General features: G+C 44.0%; 1 protein-coding gene across 14 annotated transcripts in view; it reads right to left on the reverse strand.

The window, feature by feature from the left end:
• The window catches only part of LOC127000692 (regulator of G-protein signaling 9-like), a 142,197-nt gene that overhangs the window by 20,020 nt on the left and 105,359 nt on the right, over positions 1-16,818 (reverse strand). For 7 of the 14 annotated variants that reach the window (XM_050865080.1, XM_050864727.1, XM_050865207.1 and 4 more), the window contains 10 exons: positions 13,525-13,599; positions 11,061-11,111; positions 9,893-10,005; positions 9,030-9,218; positions 8,481-8,666; positions 4,754-4,929; positions 4,032-4,105; positions 3,240-3,369; positions 2,762-2,983; positions 811-891 (listed from right to left, as the gene is read on the reverse strand). In XM_050865080.1, coding sequence (XP_050721037.1) covers positions 811-891; positions 2,762-2,983; positions 3,240-3,369; positions 4,032-4,105; positions 4,754-4,929; positions 8,481-8,666; positions 9,030-9,218; positions 9,893-10,005; positions 11,061-11,111; positions 13,525-13,599 — 1,297 coding nt within the window. The remainder of the gene's footprint in view (positions 1-810; positions 892-2,761; positions 2,984-3,239; positions 3,370-4,031; positions 4,106-4,753; positions 4,930-8,480; positions 8,667-9,029; positions 9,219-9,892; positions 10,006-11,060; positions 11,112-13,524; positions 13,600-16,818) is intronic. The other 7 variants (XM_050865383.1, XM_050865440.1, XM_050865269.1 and 4 more) reach the window with 5 other exon arrangements.

A 16,818-nucleotide genomic window follows, 5' to 3' on the forward strand; every position in this document is an offset into this window, starting at 1 on the left:
GTGCTAACCACTTGCAACATTAGGGCTAGGGAAGAGTGCTCACCTTCAATGGAAAAAAAATCAAAATTAGCAAAACTGAAGAATTATAGTCAGCAGAAGCAAAAGAGTTGAAAAAAAAAAAAAGTTTGGCATACACTATTTAGTTTTGTCATCTGTATCTTATTACATGGAGACGGAACTATAAGAGCTTAGCTTGGGCCCGGTAGACTACAAATAGGTAAATACATGAATGGATTTGTGTTTTTGCGTAGATTATTTACATTTCTGCTACACAGCACCAGAAGACAAGAGGTGAGTGAGCTCAGTTGTTCCAAGCACTGCAGGAGAAGGAACCATTAGAAAAAAAGACTCAGTATTTCTGGCTGTGTGACCTTGAACTTTGACCTAAAAGAGGAGGACTAAGAAAAGGGGAATACTTGGGCAGTTCATTCCATGCACAGAATTCATATCAGATGGACAACCAGATGGAGTGGCAACCCAGGAACAGTGAGAGTGAGGCAGACAGGGAACCAGGCGGGGAGATAAACCAAGACCATTCACTGCGGCAGGACAGAGGAGTACAGCAACACCAGACAGAGAAGGAGAGAGAGAGAGAGAGAGAGAGAGAGAGAGAGAGAGAGAGAGAGAGAGAGAGAGAGAGAGAGAGAGAGAGAGAGAGAGAGAGAGAGAGAGAGAGAGAGAGAGAGAGAGAAAGAGAGGAGGAGGAGAGCACTGGGACAGGCCTTGGCTCTACAGTGGACAAGTAGTAACAGCTGATGAGGATGAAATGTCAAGCGGGAGGCAGAGGCAGGGGGGTTAAGCACCACATACATCTGCAGACTGCTGCGACCATCAACGCCTGGGGCCAGCATCATGGAGGGAGCCATGAGGCGGACCAGCATGGAGTTGGGCCTGGCGTCAAGAGGTCAGTCAGGTGTGGGTGGGTGGCGGTGAGAGTGGAGTAGCAGGCAAGCACAGCAAGTATGCAGCGTTATTTGGTGAGAAAGAAAACATTAAAACAGCCCGGGAAGAGTGAGGACTACGGGATATACTCGTGTTAAAGTCAGGCCCCGGCAAATGGTGACACCCCTAGCCCAGTGTTAAAGTCAGGCCCCGGCAAAGGGTGACACCCCTAGCCCAGTGTTAAAGTCAGGCCCCGGCAAAGGGTGACACCCCTAGCCCAGTGTTAAAGTCAGGCCCCGGCAAATGGTGACACCCCTAGCCCAGTGTTAAAGTCAGGCCCCGGCAAAGGGTGACACCCCTAGCCCAGTGTTAAAGTCAGGCCCCGGCAAAGGGTGACACCCCTAGCCCAGTGTTAAAGTCAGGCCCGGCAAATGGTGACACCCCTAGCCCAGTGTTAAAGTCAGGCCCCGGCAAAGGGTGACACCCCTAGCCCAGTGTTAAAGTCAGGCCCCGGCAAAGGGTGACACCCCTAGCCCAGTGTTAAAGTCAGGCCCCAGCAAAGGGTGACACCTATAGCCCAGTGTTAAAAGTCAGGCCCCAGCAAAGGGTGACACCTATTGCCCAGTGTTAAAGTCAGGCCCCGGCAAAGGGTGACCCCAGTGAGAGGCGCTTGGATGAGGGATAGAGTCCAGAGCATAAAAGGTAGTGGTGTTAGTAGTAGTAATAGCAGCAGCAGTAGTAGTAGTAAAAGTAGTAGTAGAAGTAGTAGCAGTAGAAGTAGTAGTAGTAGTTGTATTAGTGTAGCAAAACCAGTTGTGATAGTGATAGTGGTAGTAGTAGTAGTAATAGTAGTAGTAATATTTGTTGTAGTAGCATCATTAGCCCCAACAAAAGTATTTATCCATGCAAAAGTAGACCTCTGAACTTGGCTTTAAAAAAAAAAAAAAAAAAAAAAAAAAAAAAAAAAAAAAAAAATAGAGCGCCCATAAAATTTAACTTTTACACGAGTATATACGACGAGAATGCAGTTCAACATTCTGAAAGGGAAACATGTGTAGCATCTAACACTATGCAGTCAGGACCTTTGAGAGGCACTTGGGCAGCTCTATAGGGAAGCCAATTCTCCCATCACACTATACACCAACATAGAGTTTCCGGGAAGGGCTGACTCATGAGGGGAACAACATATCGGAGGATGCATCTAGAAAACACACACAGAATTTACAACATTTAACACCAGAGAATAGTATATCACTGCTTCATAAACATCAGTATTATATGGCCCGTTATGGTGCAGGCAAGTGTTTATAGTGGCACCATCTTGCTGTTATCATCTTGTTGGTGGTCCATGGTGCTCACTTCCCATCTCTTCATGTTACATCAAGCATTTTTTTATCTCCATTCCCCCTTGCAGTCACTTTCTTCTACACAGATCTCTTGTGATGTGTCAAATTTCTGAGTCGTAACAATAGATGCATTTTTCCTATTGGGGTTTTCAGAGAGCTCAGGGGATGCTCAGTGTGACAACCCCCTGGTGACTGATGCAGGGGTATAAAGTTCCCCCAGTATTGTTTAAGAGTTAATGAGTTTAATCATGTCTGCAAACTCTGTCTTGTTCCTTCTAGTTCTTCTAAATTTAACTTTTCGTGTGCTTCCTTACGACACATTTCGCTTCTCTCAAACATTCACCACAACAAATAGGCAACCTGGACTCTGGAAGCCCTTCTATTGCACGTTAGAATGTGATCACTGCAGAGAACAGCTACCAGAGTAAAAGAAAGATATCCAAGTTTAACATGTATCTACATTCAGACACCTTGAAGTCACTATTTGTTGCTACTGATGCATACAGGCACAGGAGGTCAAGTGTGTGCCTTACCTTTTTTTCTGTGACGGCTGGATGGCGTTGGCTAGCAGAGTCTTGTACTGCTCGGAGCGAAGGAAGCGTGGATAGCAGTCTTTCTTGAGCAGCAGGAGATAAACGTGCTCGGAGGCAAGGTCGTAGGTGAAGCGGTTGGGCTCTTTCATGAGGAGCTGCGTCAACTCCATCGTCTTCCCATCTATGTTTATTTCGCATGGCGCTCCAGGCTTTAGGAACTCCCTGAAACACGAGAGCATAAGGAGTCTGCAAGAGGCCAGTCAGCTTACACAGGACACTCCTCTAAACCTAATATCCCTTATCCTCTCAATACATGAGTTAATCTAACCGTTTTTTGAAACTATCTATTGTATTGGCACCATCCACATGACTACCAAGCCTATTTTACTCATTCTAATATTATTACATACAGAATAATACCAAGCCTGACCAGTTCTAGGCTACCCAGTCTCCTCCAGCCACCAGTATTTCCACTTACTCGTAGATGTTCTTGACCTTGTCGCTCATGTTTGACGAGGGTCCCCACCTCAGCTGCTGCACGGCCTCCACAAAGCGAATATTTTCATGGCAGTATTCCTTCCTCAGATACGCCGTGAACTCTGTCTGACCTGTTACGACATACCAGCACAGTGTAAGTACTATATCACTGAAGTTACCGTGACAGGAATGTGGTCAGTGTAGTAATGGTGTTAGAGTGACAGTACTGCTTCATTGGTTAGTATGGCACCCACTTCTAGCATCACTGAGACCCTTGGCATCAACTTAATGCTAACTAGAGTAGAAATGCTAAGTTTTGGAGCTATCTAATTAATCCGGTAGCAGCAGGGATCATATTTCTTAATGGTCCCTCTAAGCGAGAAAAATTAGAGAAAAATCATCACTCACACACACCATTTCATAATGTATATCAACGTATTTGTGATCAGTTTATGTATCATCTATTTTGGGGGGATTAATTCATGGCACAAATTTGGCCCGTCGCTGCTACACGGTAAAGCCACAAATTTGGCTCGTCGCTGCTACCAGGTTAATGTAAAATCACTTAGGTTTAAGGACATATCACCTAGTCTGGACCATGGGGTCTTTGTGGTCTGATTTTCTATGTAGATCTATGTAAATGAAACCAGCAATGGCTCATGCAAAATGTCAACTATCTAGTATTTGATGAAGTTTCTCAAAATCTTGATTGTAAGAAATAGAGTTCAATACAATGTTTACTGAATGTTTTGGCTGTGCAGTGAGTAACAGAAAGAAAATAAAGGAGACTGACCCATGACGTCACTGATGAGTTCCTCCATGCTCAGGCCCCAGCGGCGGACGCGCTTCTCCGTCGGCACGTCCACACTGACGAAAGAACATTGGTCTCAGCGGTACAAAGGTGGCAGCATTTGGGCAATTGGTGAAGTGCAAAAGTATCATGAATTTTTTTTTTGGGTATAAGAAATTCATGATCCTCCCTATTAATGCCTCTTCACACATAATGCTTGGTATGAAAAATTTATGATTCTCCTTGTCATTTCCTCTTCACACATAATGTTTGGTATAAGGAATTCATGATCCTTCATAATATAATTCCTCTTCACTCATAATGAACTCAGTTGAATTGAGCCATTTAGAAACATAAGATCGGAAAGACATTTCTTAAAAAACGAAAAAATTCACAGATGTTGGGCTCATTTTTATTGCAGTCTTTGGGCCAGCCAGATGGTAATGTCTCAAGATACACCTCAAGAAGGCAAAGGCCACTGATAGAACCTGTTACTGGCAAAGTCTCTACAGATGCGATGACATATGAAACCAAGCTTGCCTTTCTAGAGGGCTCAATTATGGAGAGCTTACATGTGAAGTGCAGAAACTATGAACAGACAGAATCACAAGTTAGGTCAGTCATACAATAATTCAGGGAAGTTCTACAGGGGAAAACATAACATATCACATTAAAATCTAGTTTCCAGTTGCTTTTCCTGGTCTGGTTCTAATGTTAGGGCTTACATGGCATCGTTAAGGACCCAGTAGGTGATCTCGTCTGAGTGCCAGGGGTTGGAGGGCTGGGGGCAGTTCAGGAGCGGGTCATACTCGAAATATATCTCGCTGTAGGAAAGGAGAGATTCTGCCACTTGCGACAATTTCTGGCGGGTGCGATCAAGAGCTGCTTCCAAGAACTTTTTCTGAAACGATATATTTGAGGCTACATCTAAATCTTCTAGTTGCCCACACATAGACACTACAAGGTTGAGCAACAATGCTTCATATAACATCACTAGCTACAATAGATCACTAGGTACCATATATCACTAGCTACCATAATTACTAGGTACCATAGATCACCATGCTTAAGCCATGTGTAAGCATGGTGGTATGGAGGGAGATATAAGATTTACATAGATTTACATAGAAAATCAGACCACACAGACCCCATGGTCTAGACTAGGTGGCCTGTCCTTAAACCTAAGTGATTCTACATTAATCAGGTGGCTCCAAAACGTTGCATTTCTACTCTAGTTAATATTAAGTTCAAGGAAGTGATGGTCGAGCTTGTTTTTAAACTGAAGGTGGGAGCTTATTCCATTCTCGCACTACAGTGTTGGTGAAGAAAAATTTGGTGCAGTCTGAATTTACTTGTCTACATTTGAGTTTTATGCCATTGTTCCTCGTTCGCAAAGTGTCATCGATCATAAACAATGTTGATCTATCTACATTTGTGAAACCATTAAGTATTTTAAAACATTCGATCAGTTTTCCTCGGAGGCGACATTTCTCAAGAGAGAACATGTTAACCCTTTCCTTGCTAAGCGCTCGCAATGAGACTATCCCCTCAGGAGCACTCGGGCACCCCAGCGGGGGAAGGGGAGGCCAAGATCTATAAGATTCGGTTATGTAAGCCTCTCCTGCAAACGTACAGGCATGTTCAGGGGGTGTTTTTTGCTGTGAGTGCAACTGGCGCTTGCAGCGAGCTTTTAGCACCACTGGCGAGTGACTCTATTGTTCGCTCTTTTAACCTCTGTATCTCAAAAACTATCATCACAGCTACAAAACAAAAACACCATTGGAAAGAGGAGGCCAAGATTGATACGATTCGGTAATGTAAGCCTCTCTTGCGAAAGTACAGGCACGTACATTTATGTGTGCACGATGGTCAGCTGTAAGGCAACTACTGTAGATCTCTTGATGATGGGGTGCTGGCAGGGCAGTATTGCCAACTGCAAAATTTACAACTATTTGGTCAAAATATCAGTCATGTGATAGGTGAAGCTATGCAAAAATGTCGCTATATTGGTCAACAACATCCACCAGTTGCTCATCCGTAGATTTTACACGCTGGGCTGATATGATTTTCCACCAAATTTAGTGGAGAACCCACTCAATTGGCAATCCTGTGTTGTGAGAAATATTGTTGGAACACTCTCATACGCGGGAGATTTGAGTGCGGCTGGAGCTTGCAGCGAGCGTTTAGCACCACCAGCAAATACGCCTAGCGCTCGCTGCGAGCGTTTAGCAATGAAAGGGTTAAGGGTGGAAAGCCTCTCTTCGTAGGATTTGTTGCGCAAGGAAGAAATTATTTTTGTTGCCCGACGCTGAACACCTTCTAATTTAGCAATGTCCTTTGCATGGTGGGGAGACCAAAACTGTACCACATATTCCAAGTGGGGTATGACTAAACTATTGTAGAGTGGAAGTATTACATCTTTATTCTTGAATAAAAAGTTTCTTTTAATGAAGCCCAACATTCTGTTCGCTTTACTTGCTGCATCGATGCATTGCTGTGAGAACTTGAGGTTTGATGCGATTTTGACCCCCAGGTCCTTAACGCATTGAACGCTTGTGAGTTTAACGCCGCGCATTTCGTAATCGAACTTCTTATTTCTTGTTCCAACTTGAAGGACCTGGCAAAGGTCATTGCAAGGAAGAAGGGTGGTAGGGTCTTTGGGATGAATCATGAATGGCAGAAGTGTGAGCATGGAGGTAAAGAGGGATTTGAGAAATACAATAATAGTACCAACCCTCACATATGCAAGTGAAACGTGGACCTGGAATGAAAGTCAGAGGTCTAGATCGAGTGCAGGCAGTGGAAATGAGTTATTTGAGGAGTGCCTGTGGTGTGAGTAGAATGGATGGAATGAGTAATGAAAGTGTGTACGAGCATTTTAGAATGTGTCACGGGGGTGAAGGGAAGAAGTGTAGAGTGGTGGAAGAAGTGAAACGACAGACTTTAAAGTGGTTTGGCCACATGGAGCGAATGGAGGAGAGTAAGATGACCAGAAGGGTGTATGTGAGTGAGATAGAGGGAGGGAATGCTAGAGGACGACCTCCAGTAAAATGGAGGGATAGGGTGCAAGAGTACATTAAGGAGAGGGGGGAAAGATCTTTGAGAAACTTTGAGCAGGCAAGGAGGGAGTGTCTGGATAGAGAAAGTTGGTCTTCTGCCGTGGCCATCCACGGCTTAGGAGCTCCCACCAGGAGCTCCTAAGAGCAGGCGTCGATGATGATGATGATGATGATGATGACCATAGATCACTAGGTACCATATATCACTAGGTACCATAAATCACTAGCTAACATATATTACTTGGTACCATAGTATATGCTGATGTAAGAGCTAAAAATTTGAACAGTTATCTAAAGCAAAGTTTAGGGGTCATATTTTACATGGGCACTATTTAGCTACTACTTTTCTAGGGGGTTGAACTTATTCCTCAATCGAATCTATCATTCACATGGGCTTGACTTTAACATGGGTTTATATATATAGACAGCCAGATGGGGATTTTCAAGAGCACAGCTTCGTTTACAGCTCTCAGTGTTACTATACATGTTCCAACTATAACAGGAGTGAGAAGATAGTAATTCAACTCTTTAACATTGTATTTCAGCTCCTTAAGGTTGTACATTTCAACCTTTTAACATTGTATTTTAACTCTATAAGACTGTATTCAAACTCAATAAGATTGCATTTCAACTCTTTAACATTGTATTTCAGCTCCTTAAGATTGTACATTTCAACCTTTTAACATTGTATTTTAACTCTATAAGACTGTATTCAAACTCAATAAGATTGCATTTCAACTCTTTAACATTGTACTTCAACTCCATCAGTGTTTAAAAGGCAGCAACTCCTCTTAATTGGCATATTAAAATTGCTAGGCCTGTTATTTTATGTGATTTTGACCTAGCCATGTGACTATTTACTTTATTTTGCATATTAAAATTCCTAGGCTGTTATTTTATGTGATTTTGACCCAGCCATGTGACAACTTATCTTACTTGGCATATTAAAATCCCTAGGTCTGTTATATTATGTGATTTTGACCCAGCCATGTGACAATTTATCTTATTTGGCATATTAGAATTCCTAGGCTGTTATTTTATGTGATTTTGACCCAGCCATGTGACAATTTATCTTATTTGGCATATTAGAATTCCTAGGCTGTTATTTTATGTGATTTTGACCCAGCCATGTAACAATTTACCTTATTTGGCATATTAACTTTCCTAGGTCATGTTGTAATAGGTGATTTTGACCCAGGCATGTAACAAACCCTTGGTGCCTCATTTTGATGCACTTCATCATGCTTCTGGTTGGTGAAGGTGTGCCTGCCATTCCTAACTCTTCCTTCTGGTGATCTGTTGAGGAAAAGCTAACCATATAATTATATGAGTAACCCGGCGAGCCATGGTAATGTATCGGTAAAATATAATCTGTTGAAATGTTAGCACTTACATCCTTCTTGAGGTCTTCAATAGTTTTCTTGCGCACCCTGTTGGCCATGTTTGTCTTGTCAGGTACAGGAGCAGTCTCCAGGCAGTTAGTGAAGCCGGGAGGTGGTCGGTATACACGCCAGTATGCCCTCTCCTGCGAGTCTGTCACTATTTTATCCCCTTTTTTCCTATCCTTGGCCAGTTTCACCTGCAACAAACACACACTCAAACCCTAGCCCTACACACACACACACAGTTAACCCCTTGGCTGTGGATTTCCTACAAGAAGACCTCACCAAGCTACAGGAATGGAGCAATAAGTGGCTGTTACAATTCAATGAAGAAAATGTAGTCATGCACCTTGGGAGGGGAAATCCAGCATACCAGTACCACATGGGAAATGCTTCACTATCCACAGAGTCAGAGAAAGACCTGGAAGTATATGTTACCAGGCTACCAGTGAAGGCCAAATCCGTGGCAACTGCAGCAGTCGGGTTAATGCCAAAAATATTCATGGTTATAGAGCTAATCCTAATAAAGTGAGCCTTGTATACAGGAGCCCACACGTCACCTGTTCTTCTGCCTGCATGGTGATAAAGTCCCATTTGTGGGCAAGCGCCTTCTTGAGTTTGTTGTACGCCTCCAACTCGTAGTCCTCAAGGCCATGTTTTTGTTTATTTCTGGACAGCCGTTTTGTCAAGTAGATGGCGTAGTCAGTGGTGTCAGCACTGTGGTTCTGAGAGGGCCAGTAGTAAGGTGTCTGGTGAGGAGGAGAAAAAATACACTGGAGGTCTGTCTAGTCGGCCGGAGAGGTGCCCCTTCAGCAAAGTGCATTTTTTTGCTTTTTCCACACAAGACAGGCCACTCTTCTGAACTTGTTAACTCTATACCCTCCCCCCTGCCCCCATGGCTCCACTGCACTTGACTTACTACTCTAGCTCATCCCTATACTGTTCAAATCCCTTATGCAAGAGTTAACCAGCATCTACATTCTGTCATCCCTTACTAGTAAACTCAGGAACAGCCTCCCTTCATCTGTATTTCCTCCTGCCTACGACTTGAACTCTTATGAGAGGAGAGTATTGAGACACCTCTCTTTCCGAAATCAACCTCTCTTTTGGCCACTCTTTTAAACTTTTTTATAGGGGCAGTGTTTAACAGGCTTTTTTTTACTCATTATTATTTTTCTTTGCCCTTGAGCTGCTTCCTTTGCACCAACAGCTAGGCAAAGTAAGGTGACTCTCTGGGCACTGCAGGAAGATTGTCACTTAAGACTCAACTGGTTATGCTGAAACATGAAGCAACACATTTTTTTATGTCTTCAGCTTCAGTAGGAAAAGCTGGTCCTATTTCACCTGCTGAATAATAAGTGTGTTTTGGTAATTTTTAAACTTCCAAACTATAAAATAGTGAAAGAAGTGTGGCACAACTCACCTGAAATCTATAAAGAGAGGAGTCGTCCTTAACAATAAGGGAACGGGACTCTCCGACGGGGAAGAAGTAGCCATACTGACAAAGCAAGTTGGCAAGGTGTATGGCCTCAGCTGCTGGGAAGAGAAGAACCTTCAATATTATTTTGCTATCCTCATCCGGGCAACACATGGAAAGTGGGTAGAATTGGGTGTCCTAATCAAGTTGGAAGTTTCCAAATTAACCCCTTGACTGAGAATTCCTACAAGAAGACATCACCAAGCTACATTACCACATGGGAAACACTCCACTATCCACCACAGAGGCAGAGAAAGACTTTATGTTACCAGTGAAAGCCAAATCCGTGCCAATCGCAGCAGAGGGGTTAAGAAGGAAGGTTCAAAGTTTTGAGGGGTTTTCCAGCTTGAAAAGGAGTTCTAAACTGAGTAGGGAGCTTCCATATTGATCAGGGTTTCCAAAGTAAGTAGGGGCCCAGATCTGAGTTGGGATATTTCCAAAGTAGGCAAGTTTACAAGCTGGGAAGGTGAAGGTAAAATTGGGGGCAAACACTAGGCTGTGCAGGGGCTTGGTGCCCATCTGCCTCACTGGCCCTTGAGCCTTTAGTGGGCAGGAATGGATGCAAGGAAAGAACGCAAGAGCAAATGGAGTACATAATATTGTTGAAAAGTGACAGATCAGAGGCTAAGAAAATGGTATATGAGGAACATGAACAGGGAGGAGCAAGAGCAGTAAAAAGAGATGTGAGATAAAGGATGACTCAAGAAAACATGAGAGATTAAAGACAGCTCACACTTGCATAGACGGGCTCATGTCAAGCGGGTTAGAACTACAGGGCTGTTGAAGTAGAGGAGCAAGATATTGTATGTTCGACTGAAACTAAATTGGGTGCAGACACATACGTAGCTTAAGCCAGAAAATATGATAGAAAAGGAGGAGTTAAGATGATGGCTGAGAGTAAAAATAAGGTACAGGGATTGAAATATGGAGAGAAAAAACCCTGCACATCAGCATCAACTAAATACAGGTCTGTCAGGGAGCTTTACCTTGATGGACCTTGCCAGTGATATGTTTTGCACAGTGAATTCGTGTATGATTCCAGTTTGAAAGGTAGGGAAATGAGTGCCTTCCAGACTCCTCCTCCACCTGTCTATTCCCGCCACCTGAGTCTTACCTGAGTCTTCTATCTCCAGACGCTCTAACAACCACTCGATGAGGTCGTATCCTGAAAAAGAGACCCTGGTTACACTCGCCTTCACATGGTCCTCAGACTGACTACACCCGCAGGACATGAAAGTTACCATACACACTCAGCTCTTATTTTTTGTTTTAAGACCAAGTTTAGGAGGTCAGCTCTTTAAATGAATATTTCTAAGGGCTTAATAATGATGAAAATTTCTTCAGTCACAGCAAAGCCAGACCCTCCCAGGCAGTGGAACACAACCCTCTACTAATGCCCACTCGCTGCTGGGTGGATGGGCGGCATGGATTAAGCTTATTAAGGGAGGCTGCCCATGCCCATCCATCCGTCTGGTGATGTTGTGAGGCCAGGCAAACCTCAGATTTCATGGTAATGTGGCACAGAAAAAGAAATGATGATGGGAACTGAAAAAAAATTAGTCTTTGTACAATGATTTGCTGGTCAATCCTTATAAAGAGAAGTCTCCTGCACACTTTGATATAACCAGATCATGGATGTAATACCAGTGTGATGCAACATGAATAGTCAATGAGAGAAACTTACACACACTTGCTCAGTAACCCTAACTTTTGTACTCACTGTTTCTCACACATTTTAAAACTGCTCACTAACCACAAACAGACAGAACTTATATGACAAATGCAATGTCATCTGTACAACAAGGGAGTGGGGAGGGATGAGTGGCTGCAAGAGGAAGTAAAAAGAGCTCTTTATGACCCAAAGAATGATTAGCATGGTCATTAATCCTCCTGCTAACACTTGAATAACACGGTGGAGCAGCATAAATCTGTTCAGAGGGGTTGGGGTGTCTAAATCTTGGGTACTGGAATTGTCCATCACGGGAGCCAGGCAGGGATCAATGTAAACGTGGCTGAAAGTGTCCGCAGACTTTCACGCGTCACTGCCTAGGTAAGACTGCTGTATATACGACAAAAAAAAAAGAACTGTTATATTGTCTATCACAGGAGCCAAGGACTAATGTAAACGTGGCTGAAGGTGTCCGCAGACTTTGACGTGCCACCATCTGGGTAAGACTACACTGTATACCTACGTATTACGACAAAAACAAAAGAACTGTTATATTGAGCTGTTACTCGCCCCTTCACACACCTCCCTGCCGGCCGCTTCCAGCACTGCATCAATCAATCTGCCACTTCAAACAATACCCAGGGAGGATAGAGGAGGCGGAGAGAGGAGCTGGCCACCCAACAACACACACTGCTGGCTCTTCAAATCGGTAACATTACTCACCTCTCTCGTACGGTGATGAGAGCATGGGACACCTCTTTTTTACCTTGATATTTGGGCACTTGTAAACCAGGCAGACGGGAGCCTCAGCCCGCCACATGCAGCGCCCTCCACCGTGTCTGAGGCGTCGCCTAGCACACGGGACGGCAAGGCTTAGGGCAGGCCACGACAAGGGTACAACATCCGGGCACGGACACGTTTCACCATTCTCAGTGCAGTCATACTTGATACTGGCTTAGGAAATTGTATGTGAAGTGATGAAAATAAATAAGCAAATAAACATCTATCTATCTATATAACGTTTTCTTCCTCTCTCTCTCTCTCTCTCTCTCTCTCTCTCTCTCTCTCTCTCTCTCTCTCTCTCTCTCTCTCTCTCTCTCTCTCTATATATATATATATATATATATATATATATATATATATATATATAAATCTTCATATTTTTTTCTCTCTCTCTCTCACACTATCTATCTATCTATCTTGTTAGAAAGAGAAAAAGGTCCATCACTTTCAAGTCATATATGTTGCCTTATTTGCATGAACTTTCCACATAAAACAATAATAAAATCCGTTGTAACACTTTAATAAGAACTGCGAGCCACATCTATGGTTAAACAAAGCATTCATTGTTACCTCCAGACACGCTGAACTCTGTCTTGAAATCCGCCAGCGAGGGAGACACGAGGAGTAGTATAAAGGGTGAGAGCAGAGAAGTTTACAATGTATGGAGACTGTCGTGGGTGGGTGAGGGCTGCCGAGAGTGTGTGTGTCAAGGCGCGATGCTGGACCGAGTCGTGAGTCGTGAGCCGTGAGTCGTGACGCATGCGCTGATTCTGTGTGTGTGTGTCTGTGTGTGTGTGTGTGTGTGTGTGTGTGTGTGGAGAGAGAGAGAGAGAGAGAGAGAGAGAGAGAGAGAGAGAGAGAGAGAGAGAGAGAGAGAGAGAGAGAGAGAGAGAGAGAGAGAGAGAGAGAGAGAGAGAGAGAGAGAGAGAGAGAGAGAGAGAGAGAGAGAGAGAGAGAGAGAGAGAGAGAGAGAGAGAGAGAGAGAGAGAGAGAGAGAGAGACACAGAGACAGACACATAGAGATATGTTCGAGTCCTGTAGCTGCGTGAAACATGCGAGCAAGCCGTGGCTGGTGTGAGGCTTCGTGCTGGTATAGCCAAGACTAACGAGTCCTTCACTCACTCACCCTTAAACATAGAAGACTGGTCGCCCCGAACCAAACACGCAGGAGTGGCAACAGCCGCCACAAGGGACGGCGACGCTGCAAAAATAAGAGAGAGGAAGGGCGGGTAGCCTTGAGGGAAACGGAACTATAGGAAGAGGAACCTGAAGGGCGGAGCGACGTGTGTGTGTGTGTGTGTGTGTGTGTTGACGAGAGAGAGAGAGAGAGAGAGAGAGAGAGAGAGAGAGAGAGAGAGAGAGAGAGAGAGAGAGAGAGAGAGAGAGAGAGAGAGAGAGAGAGTGAGAGAGAGAGAGAGAGAGAGAGAGAGAGAGAGAGAGAGAGAGAGAGAGAGAGAGAGAGAGAGAGAGAGAGAGAGAGAGAGAGAGAGAGAGAGAGAGAGAGAGAGAGAGAGAGAGAGAGAGAGAGAGAGAGAGAGAGAGAGAGAGAGAGAGAGAGAGAGAGAGAGAGAGAGAGAGAGAGAGAGAGAGAGAGAGAGAGAGAGAGAGAGAGAGAGAGAGAGAGAGAGAGAGAGAGAGAGAGAGAGAGAGAGAGAGAGAGAGAGAGAGACTGTCCGTCCCCTTGTCCGTCTAAGTTTCTTCTCAAGTAGCACCGCCAAGCCATAGATAAGCCAAACACAGACCCGTGCGACTAATCAACAGTCAACACAGCACAGGTCCCCATCAACCCTCCACTGGAACATAAACCAAATACAAACGTGAGGGGATTTTTAAAGGACGACCGAGCTGCTAACGATAACAACAGTTATTTGGATAGCTCGTTCATTTAAACGAGAACACACGCCCCCTAACTTTTCCAGGTCAGCCCTCCTCGTCCACATACAAACACACACTCATACTAATCTACTAATCTACTAATCTAACGCTGTAAATAAGTTCCTGTGTAGTACGACAAAAAAACTTAATATAGCTCATTTAAAGCAGATCACACGGCCCTCTAGCTTTTCCAGGTCACCCCTCCTCGTCAATGTACAGACACACACCTTTACTAACACAATTAATCAATCAATTAATCAATGGGGGCATGCGCCGGGGGGCGCGTCACCTCGCCCACCCTTCGATGCCAAGTCCAGGGGTCCCCTCGTGCAAGTCTCTATGCAGGCCCCCTTCTTATCCTGAGTACATCCTGCCAGGATTTATGGACTCTCTCAAGCTACGGACTCTGTGAGCATCCCCTTGGCCTCCTCCACCCAGGAATGTCTCTTACAGAGACACCCCGATGAGCAGGGTCGGCTTCTGGATAACGTGCCACATGCCCGAATAGACGGAGTTGGCGTTGACGGACAATGCGGATAATATATGTTGAATCAGTCTCATGGAGTAGTCGCCGGGTTGACACAAAGTCATTTCAGCGGTATCCCATGATGATGCGTAGGCATTATTACCAAAGGCATCAATCCGCCTCTCCAAGTCCCTATTTAGTGTCCATGTCTCACAGCCATAATGTAACACAGGGAGCACGAGGGATTTGAAGATCTGGACCTTTGCTCTTCTACAGAGGTATCGACAACGCCATATATTCGTGCTGAGCGAGCCCATAACACGGTGATATGCTTAAAAATACGGGCTTCAGATGTCAAAGGTTCTTGCGTTGCCCCCAAAAGTTCCGTCTGTTTTTCTTAGTGTTGAAAAATTCCAGTAACTTCTGCGACAGGCTTTTCAAACAGGGGAACTGAGGCGTTGATATATATATATATATATATATATATATATATATATATATATATATATATATATATATATATATATATATATATATATATATATATATATATATATATATATATATATAAATTTACAGGCTTAAGATGTCACAGGTTTTCCCGTTTCCCCCAAAAGTTTAGTCTGTTTTCTATTTGTGTTAAAAGAAACTGAACAAACAATTCTAAGCTGCGTCCTACGACACATCATCTTGGGAAGACAACAAAGTACATTTTGACTCCTTTTCCCTGCGTAAAGTAGCGCTCAAGAGACGTTTTCTGCAACCTTAAAGACTTGAACTTTGGGCCCCAAGAGTGCTTTGGTGTGCTGGTGCGTGAGGCCACACTACCTTGGTGAGACATTAGGGTGAGCAGCGTGGAGTATATGTGTGTGTGTGTGTGTGTGTGTGTGTGTGTGTGTGTGTGTGTGTGTGTGTGTGTGTGTGTGTGTGTGTGTGTGTGTGTGTGTGTGTGTGGTGCTAACGCATTACGACTAGGCTACTCGAGACCACACTATCAACACATAAAGGAACGCACCTGGGGCTTTTCACAAGGGTCGTGGAAAGCGCTGGACGACGCCTTACTGATCCAAAGTTAAAAAGATTCTTGGAAAAGATTTATTCATACAGCAAGTGGAAGTATTAATGCAAATAATCCGCTGTGCACGGCTCTCTATTCTTGCTCATCCCTATTCTGTCCAAACCCCTTATGCAAGAGTTAACCAGCATCTTCACCCTTTCATCCCTTCCGCTGGTAAACTCTGGAACAGCCCTCCTTCGTCTGTATTTCCTCCTGCCTACGACTTTAACTCATTCAAGAGGAGAGTATCAAGACACCTCTCCATCCAAAATTGACTTCTTTTTTTTTGTTACCTATAGCTAAGATATGAGAGGCAAGGATAGGTGTTGGGACTGTATGGCAGAGCGGCGGGGAGGAGAGGACCCTCGGGAGCCAACGCTAAACCGAAATCTCCAAACTGGTTTCACTATAGGAGAAAAATTTATGTCCGACAACGGTGAAGCAGCACGCATTTTCTTCTTCAGTGCTGCGAATCACCATTAGAAGAAAAGGATGCGTGCCACTGACATGGTAACATCAACGAATTCTTTGCACTGGTAAGGAAGAAGGTTAACATATGTGGCATGTTTATGACTCTGGCCACCGAGGGTAAGCACACACGTGGATGGAGGCGACGAATGGGATAAAAAGGAAGGATTACTGATGAAGAAACGCCGTGGGGGAGAGGACCCAAGACGTTGAAAGGCAAATGGGAGACAGGAAAAAAACTTGGTACTCACCCATATAGAAAATAGATAAATAGAATGACAGATATATATATATATATATATATATATATATATATATATATATATATATATATATATATATATATATATATATATATATATATATAGAGAGAGAGAGAGAGAGAGAGAGAGAGAGAGAGAGAGAGAGAGAGAGAGAGAGAGAGAGAGAGAGAGAGAGAGAGAGAGAGAGAGAGAGAGAGAGAGAGAGAGAGAGAGAGAGAGAGAGAGAGAGAGAGAGAGAGAGAGAGAGAGAGAGAGAGAGAGAGAGAGAGAGAGAGAGAGAGAGAGAGAGGG

This window comes from Eriocheir sinensis, chromosome 1 (genome assembly GCF_024679095.1).
Source record: "Eriocheir sinensis breed Jianghai 21 chromosome 1, ASM2467909v1, whole genome shotgun sequence".
Taxonomy (NCBI): Eukaryota; Metazoa; Arthropoda; class Malacostraca; order Decapoda; family Varunidae; genus Eriocheir; species Eriocheir sinensis.